Source organism: Danio rerio, chromosome 20 (genome assembly GCF_052040795.2).
Source record: "Danio rerio strain M-AB ecotype USA chromosome 20, GRCz13ab, whole genome shotgun sequence".
Lineage (NCBI taxonomy): Eukaryota > Metazoa > Chordata > Actinopteri > Cypriniformes > Danionidae > Danio > Danio rerio.
In genome coordinates this window covers 35,784,598-35,801,994 of record NC_141040.1, presented here as the reverse complement: position 1 = coordinate 35,801,994, position 17,397 = coordinate 35,784,598, and the positions used below count along the sequence as shown (strand labels likewise).

The window sequence follows — 17,397 nt, the reverse complement described above, 5'->3', positions numbered from 1 at the left end:
TAGTATGTATTGACTTTTTATCTATTGAGCCTGACTCCAGAGGTCTAAGCAATGTTCTGGTTGTAACCGACCACTTCACTCGCTACGCACAAGCATTTGTAACCAAAGATCAGAAAGCACTAACTGTGGCCAAAGTACTGTGCGACAAATTTTTTGTTCACTATGGCTTACCCACCCGAATCCACTCAGATCAGGGAAGAGACTTTGAGAGTGGTCTCATAAAAGAAATGCTTAACATGCTTGGTATAAGAAAATCCAGAACGTCACCCTATCATCCACAAGGAGATCCTCAGCCAGAAAGATTCAACCGAACACTGCTGTCCATGCTCGGTACTCTGAATCCTACGGAGAAACACAGATGGAGTCAGCACATCAACCGATTAGTGCACGCTTACAACTGTACTAAGAATGATGCAACTGGATATTCCCCGTACTATCTTCTATTTGGAAGAGAGGCTCGTCTGCCAGTGGATGTGTGTTTTGGAACTTCACCTGATGGAAAAGGAGCTGGTAGCCATCGACAATATGTAGAAAGAATGAAGTCAGAGTTACAACAAGCATATCAGTTGGCAACTGAAACTGCACAGAAAAGTCAAAAGAGAAACAAACGATTGTATGACAAGCACATAAAACATCAGACACTGGCTGTAGGAGATCGTGTGCTGACAAGAAATCTGGGTATGACTGGAAAGAACAAACTTGGTGACAAGTGGAATTCTGTTCCTTACCTGATAGTTGAAAAGCTGAATAACTTACCTGTATATCGTTTAAAACCTGAATCTGGGATGGGAAGTGTGAGGACTCTTCACAGAGACCATCTCTTACCTGTTGGGGATGATGTGAGATTGTCTGATTCAGGAAAAATTCAAAATACAGCTGCTCCAACAAAGATCAGGACAGAATCTGTGGGGAGAAAATATGGAAGAGGATTAAAGGAAATAAATCAGAACATGACAGGAAGTGGATTGAGAAATGACTCAGACAGTGAAGAGGATGACTTGTGGTATTACTACCCGAATAGGGTCCATGAAACTCAAAAGTATGTAACACAGGAGGAATCTTCAATAAATGAGGGAGCAGTTTACAATAAGGATGAATTGGAAACACCCGCTGCAGAGATGGATGACACATCAGTCACTGACCAGGGCCACGAAGCAGTATTGGAGCAGACTCCTGAGGAGCTTGAAGATCCTGCTCTAGAAGGGGGAGATCCTGGAACAGCCAATACTACTAGAGAGGTAGTAGAGCATGTTCATGTGCGACCTAAGAGAAACACAAGACCTATAGACCGATTGAGCTATGATTGTCTGGGGAGACCCACTAACAAGTCTTTAACCTTAGTTCACAGAGGAATGGTTGTAAAAGTACAAGGTGGGGATAGTTCACCAAAGTTTTGTAATACAGTGTGGTGCCACCCTATGGCACGGTGTACTCATTGTGTTCAAGTAAGCAATTGTGCTGAGCCTGAGATCACTATTAAAGTTTAATGAGGTAATCTCATGAGGACATGAGATGTTTAGAAGGGGGAGCATGTAACCCAGTAGAATAAAGTTCTACAAGTTTTTAAGTTTTAAAGTAATCTTAAGGTTATTTATTTATTTATTTATTCATATTGGTTCTAGAACAGAAATAAATCTAAAATGTGTTTTGCATTCATTTGTGAATATACATCCTAATGTTGATGTGTAATATATGAGCGTCTATCTCTGAGAATATGATAAGATAGCAAGTTTGATCAACCTTCACTGAAATACATGGGGTTAACAAGTTTGGTAGGTGTTCCTACATGATTGGTTTATATGCGTGTAGTCCCGCCCTCTGGTGTGGAGTGTGAAATGTGATTGGCTGTTGGGAAGAGAGAGCGGAGAGAGGAGACACAGCCGGCAGTTTTTGGAAACTGAAGGGGAGACTCGCGTCGCGGCTGTTTTGATTGCGTAACATTCACGGAGTATAAAAACAAGTGAATATATATTGCGTGTGAACAACACGTTTTTGATTACTTTGAGTTTGTTTTGTGTTTGTTTTAAGTTCGCGGTGTGTTTTCATCATATAAGTTTCCAGTATCAGTTATTAGTCAGTTCAGAGTGAGTGAGCATTTTTTAAATGCCTAGATTGTCAACGGACAGTTACGGAGGACTAAAGCTGAACTGAGGGAGTGACGGTTAAACCGAAAATAAGGAGGAGAAAAAAGAGAGACTGTTAGATTTGCATGAAACAACGCTGAAAGAGTCAAAGAGGAGCAAATAGCACCACAAAAAGCCTGAATACTACATGAGACTTGTCTCTCATCAGCTGGGGAGAAAAAGTGAAAGTGAGGATTTGAAAGACCCGCGGCAGAAGTTCGCCGATCGATCGCGGCTCGTTGGCCCGTTGTTCACAAGTGTTGTCATCTGGATCGCTGTCATTTGGATTGCTGTCATCTGGATCGCTGTCAACTGGATCGCTGTCATCTGGATCGCTGTCAACTGGATCGCTGTCATCTGGATCGCTGGCATCTGGATCGCTGTCAACTGGATCACTGTCATCTGGATCGCTGGCATCTGGTTTGCTGTCATCTTGATCAAGGTCATCTTCATCTGAGGTATCTTGTTTAATTTTATTTGTGCTCAGGAGAGTGAAGAGGCCATTTTCATTTTCCCGGCCACAACGTACACTAGCAGCGATACAGGCCTGCAACGGGGGTGTATGAATGTGTGAGTGTGTGGGCCCACAGAGTATTGAGTTGTTTATGGAGATGCAGTGAGCATAAAATACTGCTGCGTGTTTTACAGTATAGATTTATACTAATAGTTTATATAGGTTTAATTCAGTGTGTAATTTAGTGACACAATTGTAGCCACTTTCAAAGAGAAACATATTCAGTTACTCTTAGTCACTTGTTGATTTATAAGTTTAATTGTTAGAGTGTAGAAAGGTGGTATTTTCTATATTGGTTTAATTAATATTCTTCATTGTACTGTAAATTGCTGGGTTTGACTTTGGGTCATTTTACTGTCTTTTAGCTGTGCATAAATTCTATATTTTGTATTTTGTTTTACATCTGGGGTTTTTCCCAATATTTACATTTCTATTCTAATTAAATTATTTATATTTTCTGATTTATCTAAGAGTTTTATTATTCACAGAGTTTATTTCTGGTAATTTATTCAAACACAGCAAATATTTATATTCTCATCTGCCTTATTTACATTACGTCATTGAAATATTCAGAGGGGCCTACTTCAACATATCTGTAGGCGTTTAGTGTATTGAACCTGGAGCGCTATCTTAAACTTAATACACCTAGGTGGCGCTACATATATATATATATATATATCCAGTGAGTGGTGTTTTTGTGGGTGCAAATGCTTTGTTAATGCCAGAGGTCAGAGGAGAATGTCCAACAGTAACTCAAACAACCACTTGGTACAACGGAGGTATGCAGAAGAGCATCTCTGAATGCACAACATGTCCAACCTTGAGGCATATGGTCTACAGCAGCAGACCACACCGGGTGCCACTCCTCTGCCAAAAACAGGAAACTGAGGGTACAATTCGCACAATGCTCACCAAAATTGGACAATAGAAGATTGGGAAAACGTTGCCTGGTCTGATGAGTCTCTATTTCTGTTGCAATATTCGGATTGTAGGGTCATAATTTGGCATCAGCAAAATGAAAGCATGGATCCATCCTGGCTTTTATCAACGGTTCAGGCTGGTAGTGGTGGTGGTATAATGGTGTGAAGGATATTTTCTTGGCACACTTTGGGCTCATTAGTACCAATTAAGCATTGTGTCAATCCCACAGCCTACCTGAGTATTGTTGCTGACCATGTGCACCCCTTTATGACCACAGTGTATCTATCTTCTGATGGTTACTTCCAGCAGGATAACTCATGTCCTAAAGCATAAATCATCTTAAACTGGTTTTCTTGAACATGACAATGCGTTCACTTTGGGACATGATCCTGTCAATATGGACCTCTGAGGAATATTTCTAGTACCTTGTATTTAAGTACCTTTACCTTCCAGGCAAAAGGGGGTCCAATCTGGTACTAGTTAGGTGTACCTAATAAAGTGGCCGGTGAGTGTATGTTATGCATATCCTACAATCCATTTAGTTAATTTTCTATGGACTTTTAGTGCTTTTTTTTTTTTTTTTGTAATGAAAAAATATAAATTTATGGCTGATATCCACTAGATGGTTGATATACAGTACACTGCATTTTAAATGAATACATTTAGTTATTTTCAAATGTACTTGAACTAAAATTAAGCTTTTCGAATCCTTCAAATTTATCATTTTTAAACTATAATTATAAATCAAATAATTAAAAATGAGCATTCATTTTGAGAATGGCTAGAGGTTAATTCCTTTAGAAACACAATACGTAAAAGCATATGAAAGAAAAATAGGGAAACATACTTTTAGTATACTTAAGTCATGACAAAACATAACATGAAGATTTTTAGCTGATTTTTAGATGTTTTTTGTTTATTCATACTGTGAGTCCAACATAGTTTTGCCTATAATATACATTTGTACATGGAAATAGATATGAGACGCAACCCTATTTATTTTCACATCACACAAATCAAAGTGCTTTGAGGTCTGTATGTATTATTTTAAAAGAGAAGCACATAAAAAAAGGAAAAAAAAAACGTTGCTGGTGTTTTACTGCCTCTAGTGTTCATTTCAATAAGAAACCACAGAGAAACACGCATGAACGTACATTAAGTACGTATTTGCAAAGTCACATATTACCAATAAGCTAGGTTGTTTTTATTCCCCCCCGCCCATGCCTGCCAGTCACATTTCAGACACCCAGTAAACACTGTAGGAGAAAGAGGCAGATCAGAAGCCCTGTCTGTCGAACCTCAATCACTGTAACAGACGTCTATGGCTCTGTCTCTCCTCATCATGCCACAGCTCAACAGAATGAAGCTGAAGGGGAGAGAAGGACCCCTGTCTATGCCACGGCTGTCACCACTATAGGCGTCTAAGGCTTTGCCCGAGAGCCGTCAACAGCACAGTTGGCCTGCTGGGTAGTCAGAGTGTACAAAGGAATAAACTCCTGCCAGTACAATCAATGCCTTATGGGCATCCACAGCGATGCTATAGCTGAAGTAGCACCTATTGATGGCAAGCCACTTTGTTTTGTAATGTACAGTATAGAACAGGGTTGTCAAACTGTCAAAATTAAGTTTGAGTGCTTGATTGGAGAAAAAATTTCTTCTTGTGCAGGGGACTGTAACAATTACATAATACATATTATTATTAATCATACTAGCTAATAAATTATATTGCATATTGTTTAGTTTGGTTTAGTTTAGTTTAGCTTAGTTTTTGTCTTGATGACAATCTTGATTGTGTTTTGTTCTGGTTTAGGCCTGACATGGTGTCACAGTCACCAGCGATCCAGCCTGTTAGATCGCTGAAGAACTACAAATCTGCAACTTTAAAGAACTACATATCCAGTCATGCACCACTCACACGCACCTGTTCCTCATTTGCTTGATTACCCACACACGACTGGTAGCTGCTTATGAAATGATTAGATGGACACTTCAGTGCTAAGTCTTGTTTAACTGTTTGTGACAATAAGACAAGTTTCCTTTGCCTTGCCTTTCCGTGCTTGCGTGTTTGCTTTTTGTTTGTTGATTTATGTTGTCTGCTGCCTGCCTTTTGACCATCCAGCTGTTGTATGACCATGAGTATGTATTTGCCTGTATACATCTGTTTGCCCCTGTGTTGACCGTCGCTTGCCTGACCATTCTATTTTGAACAAACCCAGCATTGGGATTCTCAATTCCATTGTCAGTGTCCTTCACATAACACATGGATGCAAAATTAGTGAAGAGTAGCAGAGTCCATTTCTGATTGCTGTCAACTAAGCAAAGTAGTGTCAGAGTAAATCTGAAGTTCCTCTAAACAGAGTTAAAAATTATAAAGTAAAATAAAAGAGTAAAATAGTAGCAGAGTAAATGTGTTGTTTCTCTGAACATAGTTAAAAAGCAGTGTTAAATTCTTATAGCTCTCAACGGAGTAAAATAGTAGGAGAGCCGATTTTAAAAAAAGAGTCAAATACTACACGAAAGAGTAAAATATTAACACCACACTGAGTAAAATTAACTCTGGAAAAATCAAATGAGTAAGTTTGGTCCCACTTTATTTTGATGGTCTGTTTGTTGAATTTAAGTTACATTGCATCTACATGCCAACTAATTCTCATTAGATTATAAGTAGACTGTTAGCTTGTGGTTGGGGTTTGGATTAGTGTAATTTGGTATGAACTTGCAAAGGTTCTTATAGTCAGTTAAATGTCTGTTTAGCAGCAGTATCAACTGATATTAAGAAGTCTACTAATACTCAAATGGACCATCAACGGTAACCGTAAGATTTACTCTTTCTATAGAGGGACCAAAAGCGATCTATTAAAGTTATCATTTATATCTTCAATTTGAGTAAATATTACCCAGGAACATTTACTGTGACATGAAAACTGCCTGTAGGTGGCGGCAAATATTTTTAGTCTTAACAAGTGAATCATTGACGTATTCATTCAAACAGTTCATTACAAATATTTGATTCATTCAGTAGTGTCAGGCTGCAGACTTGCACACTTAGACACATACTCAATAGAGCAAGTGGCATCACTGTTAGAGGTAAGTTAAGGCGGTGGGTTTAGGTAGAGTGTCTAACAGTGCATGTGCACTGGGTCTGCAGCCAGACTCTTTTCGATTCATTTGGTAATGAAGCAAGTGTGTGTCTTTATGATTGGATCATTGACTCAAATGATTCATCGAAACACCACTCTGAGATGTGCATGGTTCTGCTTTAGCTTTTTATGGAACTATTTTTGATGGCAGAACTGAGCCACAACACAGAGCAATATGCTTAAAATGTTGTTATGCTGTTCTACTGTTGTTGTTGTTGAACTGTTCAATTCATTTCCAATCAGTGAATAAATGTGAGAATCTGCACTCTCTTGTGTGATGCTACAGTTACATAGTTATGTTGCTAGAATACAAAACAACAATTTTACAAGGAACTTTTGCTTCCATATTATGAGTTATAAGGTCAGTGTAATAATTTTGCAATGAATGCTTGGGGACTAGATGTGCATCTTGCTTGCTTCTTGAAACAAACATACAATATAGTAGAATTATATAGTAGCTTATAGAGTACATTACTATATGAGCTATTATAGCATATACTGTATTATATCACACCTTTAACACCTAACACTGCATCTTGAACACTTTATTTAATGTTTAAAATAATTATTTATTAATATATTTTGTATTGTTATTCAAATCATCCCTCTGAACTGTAACTGAGTACATACTGTATGAGCAGATATCCTACATTTTTATTCTGCCCGCATTTATAAGGATGAAATTTGCTCTGTCTGATCCATTGGGTGTTTTTTAACCGAAGTAATGAGGGTGTATTATTCATTGGCTGTAAGTGAGTGGGCAGTAGTGGTCTTGTAAAATTTCGCGCTTACACCATTGTGTCCCGGGGAGATCTCAAAGCTTCTTTTATGTATTTAATGAAATTTTAGCTGTGAATAATGCTGGGGTTGAAACCGACTGTCTGAATGTCATCGGAGACATATATTTCATATTTCAAATAGCCTAATGGAGTACGTTTTTGGATGGAAATGTTCAGATAAGGTTGGTTTCGGTTGGACAGCATCAAATTCAAGATGCTGCTATAGGAGCCTGTCATGGATTATTCTGTGCATTATGCAAAACAGTCATTCTGAAAAGCTTTGAATGGCAAAAATCCCACTTTTGGATTTTGTAATGTATTGTTAAATAGGGAAAAACCATTTCAGTGATGATAAAGCTCTGTGATCCCAGCCAGAGCTGGAGTTCTTGCCGAAACTCATGCCATCTAAGCTTTTGGGGATTTTGAATCATTGTGAAATGGAATCAGATTGAATACATATTATGGTTTTATTTGCTCTGTCAGTTTTTATTATGGATTTTTTATGGATATTTGTCTGTGGGTTTAGCTGTCTTATTTGTGGGATATCAGTGTGTTAGTAATATATGGGTGTGTATTTGTGTAGTTATTGGTTGTCACACAATAGAGATTAATATGATTTTTTGTTATTATTTATTCAGAACTGCTTGATGATAGATCTGTGTGACAATCCTGTTTGACTGAAAGACTAACTCAGTTTATAGTGTGAAAAATCTGAAAAAACATTTTATTTCCTCTGTGTTGCTTTTTTGTGCCTTTGTTATATAGTAATATTATGGTCACATTTTACAATAAGATTTGATTAGTCAGTGATTGTTTAGTTAGTTAGTTAATTAGTTAATGAAAAATACATTATTTCATACTTTATTTCCTACAAACTACTGTTAAGAAAGATGAATAAATATTACATTATTTTCCGCCATTGTATTGTTAGTAAATTGTTTAGATTTTAGTTACTACTTTGACTTTTTATATATTTTTGGACTCATTTTATTTGTAACACTGTAAGCTATGATATCATTTTGCTTTTTACTATAAAGATTTTGTTTTAACATAGTAAACAATATAAACAACAGGTCTCCGGATGAAATGGTGACATAAATTAATCACCATTCATAATTCAACACTATTGTGGACTTAATTTGTTCGATAGGATGTTGTTTTTAGAACTCTTATCTTTAAAAAAATAAAAATAATAACCTGATGTACAGGAATGATTTTGTGTATGCTGCTATTACGATGATATGTACTCCAATTAGCGTTTCCTGTACAACTTGCACAAATTTAGCAAATACATTGTTTATAAGCTTCCTATTGAAAAACAACTAGTATGGCTGCTTGAGGGTTGTAGCTTTAGACTGATGTATAGTTTGTCAAGATTACGCATGTCCTATTTGATTTAATCTATTCGTAAACACTGAAATGTGCAAAAACAGCATCCCAGTGCGTCCACGTCCTAACGCTGGCTATTAACTAACAAAGACAAATGGAAGATTATTGTAAGTGTTAACAACATTTTAGTCCAAATGTTTTGACATAACACAAACAATTTTTCAAGGTAAAATGTGTTTATTTAATAAGCAAAAATAGTATTAATAATAAACAATGCTTATTTAATAAATATGTGCTGTTCTTCTTTTTAACTGCCAATAATACAATCCTATTAAAAACATATTTCAACTAAAATATTAAGCAGTACAACTGTTTCCAACCCCTAACTTTTAAATTTCACCAAGTGGGACATGTTCAAGGATCAACATCTGTGTTGATCCTAGAACGACATTCCAATCAGCCAATCAGAATTAAGGGATATGGAGCGGTTTTCAGAGCGACCGCAACTTGACATAGGAGTGCGGTCCCCCCGCCCACTGAATTGATTGACAGCTGCGTGCATTAACATGTCCCGGTAGTCACGTGTATTATCATATATCCTGTTACATTTTCGTGCAAAAACAGTGCAAAGCGTGCTCTGTCTGTCTGTATGTCTGTGTGTGTGTGTGTCTGCTGCAGTGTGTGTGTGCGTGTGTATCTGTGTGTGTGTTGTGCGCGCGTGAACTTTGTAACGATATTGCGTGCGACTCATCAATGCAACTGCACAACAAATACTCATTGGTAAAGTTCTTACTGTAATATTTCCCACAAACACTACGTGAGACCTTCTTCCTTTAAGTCTGTCTGTTGTTTGACGCAGCCGAGGGAGGAGATTAAGCCACGCAGAAAGACACATAGAAACAGTAGGCGGGGAGGACTCGCCTTAAAGGCGCAGTACGACAAAACAACCCACTGTTGTAAAAATGTATAAAACAGGATCTAGTAAAAGGTATAATGAAAAATCTAATTAGTGTTTTGAGCTGAAACTTTACATACACATTCTAGAGACGCAAAACACTTATATTAAATCTGAAAAAAGGGGTAACCTAGGTGCCCTTTTAGTTTAGGTTTACGGTTAGGTTTATGCACTTCTACATCATTGTTATCCAACTATTATTCCCCTCTGAGTCTAGGAATAATTTATAGTTATTATAAGTTACAGTTACTACTATTATTAGGGAATGTTTCTAGAGCCCCCAATTAGCTTAAAACATTTAAGGTTTTTACTATATTCTTGATCTACAACAACTACAAAATGACGCCATGGAGAGACTTATTTATAATAAAGTCACAAAATTACACTTTAAAAATGGTTGACTACAAACAATTGAACACTGTATAACAAAAAAATCTTCCCTTCTCCTTATTCTCCCTGTATCTCACAGTCAAACACTAAACACACACCCCCAAGCATCATTTCCCCATTGTCAGAAAATTCGCCGTCATGAATTGGAACTCGTGGATTTTTTCTCCTTCGCTCACCCCAATTTTCAATCTGTCTCTCTCCCACAGGTCCTCCAAGGCTCACCCCGGCCCAGTCGTTCACATTAGCGACAATCCTATGGATGAGGGCAAGGTAAGAGACGCCTACACATCTACAAGTCTCTGTCATGAATAATTCATGTCCCTGACGTGGCACAAAGCTCTTATTTCTTTCCATTCTGAACTCATAATACACTGCTTTCCTACAGTGCAGCACAGTTCAGTAATTGGGTCTAATCTCACACAGCTTGTTAGCAAATTATGTTGTTTTCCAAAACAAATGATCGAGGAGATATGAAGGAGATGAAGAAACGCTCCAAATGCATCTTTTTAGACATTCATTTTACCTTCGCTAATTGCTAGTGCACAGTCAGATGGGAGCGCAGAGACCGGCTAACACCTGCTGGGGTTTTGCCTTCCTATGGATGACAAACTGTCTGTCTCTTTCTCTGGCAGCTGGAAGCTCCTCATAGGCGCCTTTACCATGTTGATCCACTCTCTCTCTCTCTCTTATCCCACTTCTGTCTCTGAACGGGGCATCGATCCATAACAGGTCCGCTCAGTTCTTAATGGGTCTTAAAATCCTCAGACACACTGTCCCTCCCCCTTGGCTGACAGGATTCTGACACTTTATCAATTCATATGCTATCACTGAATCTCTGATGAGAAGAAAGATGTTTAAACCTCTGCTGATAGGTGAACTGGCGTTTTTAGAGGGCTCAGAATATTAGTGGAAACTGATTGCCTCAAAATATGTGAGTAAACTAAGTTGGTAGAAAACTACATTTTAATTTTTACTAAATCAATACAGTAAACAAGCTTATAGGTCCCGTGAAATTAAGATAAAGTATTTTAGATGTTAGTTTCAATCTGTTAGTTTTAAGGATATCTATTACCTAGTGTGCTTCAAAACAGCTTAAAACGTTATTTTGTGCGAAAACACAGAAAAAAACACTTATTTTAAAGTTTTTTATACTTACACCCAGCATAGCTGCATGAAATGTGCCACAAATTATCAGTTTAGGTTCAGATTAATGTAACTCTGCTGGTCCTACACCACCCAACATTTTCCAAGCTGGGATCGAACCGGCGAATTTCCGCATGGGAGTCGGTTGCTCTAACAAGGAAGCCAAAGACCATGGCCTCTAGCTTCTGTCGCTAGAGAGCTAGCCGGCAGCTAGCTCTCTGCAACTCTCACATGGTCGCCCACTGAAGCTAAGCAGGGCTGCGCCTGGTCAGTACCTGGATGGGAGACCACATGGGAAAGCTGGGTTGCTGCCGGAAGTGGTGTTAGTGAGGCCAGCTGGCGGCGCTCAACCTGTGGTCTGTGTGGGTCTTAATGCCCTAGTATAGTGACGGGGACTCTATACTGCTCAGTATGTGCCGTCTTTCGGATGAGACGTTAAACTGAGGTCCAGACTCTCTGTGGTCGTTAAAAATCCCAAATCTGCCCTCTGGCCTTAGTCCATCATGGCCTTCTAACCTTCCCCATATCATAATTGGCATATCATCACTCTGTCTCCTCTCCACCAATCAGCTGGTGTGTGGTGTGCGGTCTGCTGCATACTGGTGGTGGATGAAGAGATTCCCCCCATTGTGTAAAGCACTTTGAGTGCACAGAAAAGCTCTATATAAATGTAAGGAATTATTATTATTATTATTAGAGCACCTTTAGAGGAGTGAGGTTTACCTGCACAGCACTTCAATAGCTGGTCTCCAGTGGTACAATTTTTACAGATTTATATACATTTATACATATAATATTATTAAAGGGGCAGTAGGTGATTTGGCTAAATGCTAACCAGTTAGTAAAATATGTTTGAAACACAGTCCCTCCCCTGCTGTCCAAAGCCACGCTTCCTGAAATCACAACTGTCCACATTAAAGATGTCAGAGATCTATTAGATCATTTCATTTGCCAGTTAGAAAACCTTATAGTACTTTATAATACTACAATTCTGAAGGAAAAACTATATTATATCTAGCACGTTTTTCAGTTATGTAGTTAGCAAGCAAAACTTGTCATAATGTGTAATATTTCATGCATGCAAGGATCACTTGTCTAACTTTCTCATGCATTTTGTCCTAATGCGACTACTGTATGATTAGTGTTTGGTGAGCAGCGTGCAGGAATTACACTTATTACTAAGCCATACTTGCATGCTATTTCAGAGCGAATATTCAGAGTAGCATAGTAAACAATATTGGGATCGCGGCAACAGGTTGTCATTGTTAAAAAATGTGAATATAAAACTAACTTCAGCTCAGTAAATCTGGCTTGGTGGCATAGTGCTATTTACTGATGTTTTGTTGTTAAACTAAATAGAAATCTACATTGTCGATGCTGTAAATGGACCTTAAGAAACTGAAATCTATATTTTGCTAGAAGATTTCAGTGGTTGTACAACATTTCCGTGCATATTAGTTGACCCATTCGTTAGTCAGCTTTGCGTGACTAAATCAGAACATTACCTGTCTAAAATAAATACTTCAATCATGGAGTCATCCTTCTTCCAGTGTGCAAAACTAGCTCCAATACTGATTCAGGATTTGAAAAAGTTTTGATTCAGCATTTGTTTTTATTGCTGTCACTCATGTCTACGTGACTATGGCGCATGTGCACACGCATTGGTGGATCTGTGTGAACAGAGGTGCACAGATTTGAACAGAGTTGTACCAATCTACATTTGCTGACAGACTACTTGGGCTACTTATCAGAATTATGGGAATTATCGGCCAGACAATTTTTAATTAGATGAACATTTTTTAGGCTAATGCCTTACCCAGAATATAAAAATACATATAAATACATTTAGATCATTTACTTTAATCATTACTATTGGAATTTGAAAAGACTTTCAACCAGCATAACAAAAATGTTTCTAAAGACAATCACTTACTGCACCTTTATCAAAAATACGCCTCATAAGCCTCAACAAACTCCTGATATTAGTTATTAAGGTAGTTCTTGGGTTAAGGAATAGATATAGAATAAAGCTATGCTGAATTTGTACTTTACACGTACAATTAAACTGCCAATATCTTAATAATAGGCAGGTAATAATACACTAGTTAACAGTGAGAGTTGGTGCTTAAACTAAAGTTTTACCTATGTATTCTTGTGGAATTAGCTTATACTTAAATTAAATACATTCAATTAAATTGAGATTTGTGTTGTGAAGTTGTAAAATTGCTTGCACTCATTTTGTGCCAAACCCAAAAGATTCTCTTTCATTTTATTTGAGAATGCAAAGATATTTTTGATTAAATCTAAACAATTACTGACATTTTTTTTTCAAATAACTATTACATAAAAGACTAATGAAAAATTGACTATTAAAAAAAAAAAGATCATTGCATATGAAGAAAGTAGTTAGTCTTCTGAGAAGACATGATTAGTTTATCATTTAATTTAGGCTAAGTTTTTATTCCCAAGTAAACATTGGTCAGCAATAAAGATTTTTTGTGAGTCATGCTTGTTTAATGTGCAAGAACAAGTTTGGTTTGTTTCGCAATACAGTTAAGCTTTTACGTCCTCTCGTCAATGTTTGTATGCAAATAGAAGTCAGTTAAATCTGTTAATCATGTAGGGTGATTCTGTCTCTTCACAAGACTTCACAAGAGGAAAAATCTTGATTTAGACGGATTTATTGTTTCACGAATCTCCTTATGAATGTTTTGAAGCATTATGGCTTTGAGTAAATATATTTTAAGTAGAAAGATAGAAATCCCACAGACAATCCCACTGTCTTTGTTTAAATATGCTGATTTGTGTTCTCTTTAAGGACATGAGAGTAAGTATATAAATACTGAACCATTGCCTGCAAATGTAAAAATAAAAAATTCAGAGCAAAATCAAACAGACTTGGAATAAAGCCAGGTTTCAATCCTAACATGAAGCAAAGTTTAAAAAAAATTGCAACAAAAATTCCAAATCTGAATTAGTTGCTTTTACATCAAGTTATTAGAGTGGCTGATTGTAGTATTGTTAACTTAGTAACCAAAAGTAAACTAGGCAAGCACAATGGAGCTGATTTGTCCAACAGAGGCTCATTGTGAAAACATAGCCCTATATACATTTCTGGAGCCAGAAGAACGTATGGCTGCATTTCATCTTTAAAACAAACGATATGGGGCGGTATGACACCTTTCCTTTTCGCGCTAGCAGCTGACTGCTTACCTCTGTATAGACGGAGTGGCTTGCAGCGGATGTCGGCAGACTAGAGGCGCAAAGAGAAGTTGATAGCGCTGATGGGGTTTGAGTCTAATGATAAACAGTTCCAGAAAGCAGGTAAGACAGAAACATATGCCATAAAATAAAGAAGTAAATAACAGGGTAAAAACGTGGTAAACTCTGAAAATGTAGTAAAAATTATGGGGCTTTTCTTTTTCTGGATTACTTTTCAAAACACTGTCTGTTGGGTTTAGGGAAGTGGGTGGTTGGGATCAGTCAGTTGGTCAGTCAGTCAGTCTGTCAGTCAGTTGACACAAGAAGAGCAGGCCTGAAATCCTATCGTGAGAGAAATCTGAGATCCTAAAAAGCGTACACAGCGGCCTCTAGTGGATTTTCGAAAACAAAAACTGCAATAAACGTAGCTTGGGACATATTTGGCACTCTCCAGAAATGTATATAGCGCTAAGTTTTTAGAATGAGCCAGGGTTTGAATTTAGTCACATGGGTGTAATTCTCACTACGTCAGAGTTTATCAGGAAAAATGCATTTTCATCTCAGATTTTTGGCATTAACACTTTTGCGCCAGCCCAAAACCTCTTCAAGTGGGCATAAAAACTTTTTTTTGTGAATAAAATGATTTTCATTAGTTTTTCATACGATACTTCAAAATGTTTGTATGAAGTTTTTGAGAGTAAATAAATGCTAGTCTTCAATAAATGCTAGTCTTTTCATTTTCGGTTGAGATTTTGTATAATAAAACACATAGAGTTGACTTATGGAGATGACAACTAGCTTTTTTTGTCTGATTTATTGACTTTGCTGAGAAATGAATGCACAATTGTTTTGAATAAACTGCCTGACAAAAAGGACTTCAATTTTCTCTAACAGCTATTTAATGTTTACTTTGGCAAAACACGTCATTAACTTTCAGATTTACTTTGCTGCTTGTCGGAACTCTCATCAGTTTACAGGTCAGGATCAGCAGTCTGATGGTGTATTTTCCTTCTTTTCTTGTCTCCCCCCCTACATCTTTCTTCTGGTTTCAGCTCATAATAGGATTTGAGTCTGGAATCGTGGTGCTGTGGGATTTGAAGTCGAAGAGAGCTGACTACCGGTACACTTACGATGAGGTATGTATTGTCGCACAAAGTTGTATTCTAGGCTCCTGTCGCCTGCAGTGGCACAAACGCTTAGAATATGGAAATGAATTGCTCAAATATTCATGAGATGTTTTGATTTTAATAAAGGCCGCTGATTAGATCTATTTAAGTAGGCACATAGTTTGTTCAGCTTGGTGCTACAGCGTCAAAGGGACATTGGTTTTTGAGCAGAATGTGTGGCTGTGTGGTGTGCGTTTGGATGCTGAGATCTATTCTCAATCAATTCATTCACTGACGTCTTTATCAAAATGTTCTAAAAAATGAAAACATGCAATATAAATCTGATCAGCTTGACTCATGAATATTAATATGGTTACAGAATGTTCCCCCAAGTGATTTTAGTGAAAGGCAAAGTAAGAACCAGACAGGATCACAGTTTGTTTGTTTGCTCAGTCTAGGGCTGCACAATATATTACTTCAGCATTGATATCGCGATGTGATCTTTCGCAATAATCACATTGCAGGTACAGTTGAAGTCAGAATTATTAGCCCCACTTTGTTTTTTTTTTTGTTTTTTTATCTTTTTTCGTTTTTAAATATTTCCTAAATGTTGTTTAACAGAGCAAGTATTTTTCACAGTATGTCTGATAATATTTTTTCTTCTGAAGAAAATCTTATTTGTTTTATTTTGGCTAGAATAAAAGCAGTTTTTTTTAATTTTTGAAAACCATTTTAAGGACAAAATTAGCCCCTTTAAGCAATTTTCTTTCAATAGTCTACGGAACAAACCATTGTTATACAATAGCTTGCATGATTACCTAAATCTGCCTAGTTAATCTAATTAACCTAGTTAAGTCTTTAAATTGCCTTTTAAGCTGAATACTAGTGTCTTGAAAAATATCAAGTAAAATAATATTTACTGTATTCATGGCAAAGATAAAATAAATCAGTTATTAGAAATAAGTCATTAAAACTATGTTTAGAAATCTGTTGAAGAAATCTCTCAGTTAAACAGAAATTAGGGAAAAAATAAACAGAAGGGCTAATAATTCAGGTAAACTAATAATTCTGACTTCAACTGTATATGCAATGTTGAGTCTAGATTATAATTTATCATTTTGCTAGTGTTTTTTGAAGCCTGTGACTGTGTGAGGGTTTTAAAAGCATTCAGGCCTAAGAAAGTGTACCATTTGTAACTTTGAAAAATTATTAAAGATTCATTTTATAGAACTGTTTATAAAACGAAGAAAAATGTTATTTTACATTTGATTATTAAGTTACTGTATACCTGTAACTCTTCGGGAAAAACAATAAAACACTGTATATTTAATTATCAAATTTATCTATGCTTGTAGATTGTTAATTATACAAATATTGTGCTCAATAATATAAATAGTATTATTATTATACAAGACTTACTGTGCTCAAGCGCTATACAAATACACTTTAATTATATTTTATAAACTCCCCTACAGAATCATCCCAATCAACCTAAAATTATAGATTCTTTACAAACATTTATTCAGCTAGTGAAATTCTATTCATAGAAATTTGTATTCTGTTCATAGCAATATATATTATCGGAGAAAAAATAGCCATGCAATGTGTAATTTTTCCGGTATCGTGCAGCCCTACAGTTCAGCCTACTGTTCCTGTCCTAGGATTTAATGTTTAATGTAGTCATTAAATATATTTTTGCTTTAAAAAAAAAAGACACTACCATTTATATATATATATATATATATATATATATATATATATATATATATATATATATATATATATATATATATATA

At 36.6% G+C, this 17,397-nt stretch overlaps 1 protein-coding gene across 8 annotated transcripts in view; it reads left to right on the top strand.

Annotated features, from left to right (window-relative positions):
* The window catches only part of stxbp5a (syntaxin binding protein 5a (tomosyn)), a 178,005-nt gene that overhangs the window by 98,338 nt on the left and 62,270 nt on the right, over positions 1–17,397 (top strand). For 6 of the 8 annotated variants that reach the window (XR_015517679.1, XM_087297031.1, XM_087297029.1 and 3 more), the window contains exons 6-7: positions 10,358–10,421; positions 15,548–15,631. Coding sequence is in view for 5 of the 8 variants with exons in the window: in XM_087297031.1 (XP_087153157.1) it covers positions 10,358–10,421; positions 15,548–15,631 (148 nt within the window). In the remaining 3 variants the exon portion in view is untranslated. Of the gene's footprint in view, positions 1–1,885; positions 2,582–10,357; positions 10,422–15,547; positions 15,632–17,397 lie in introns of those variants that run through there. The other 2 variants (XM_087297032.1, XM_087297034.1) reach the window with 1 other exon arrangement.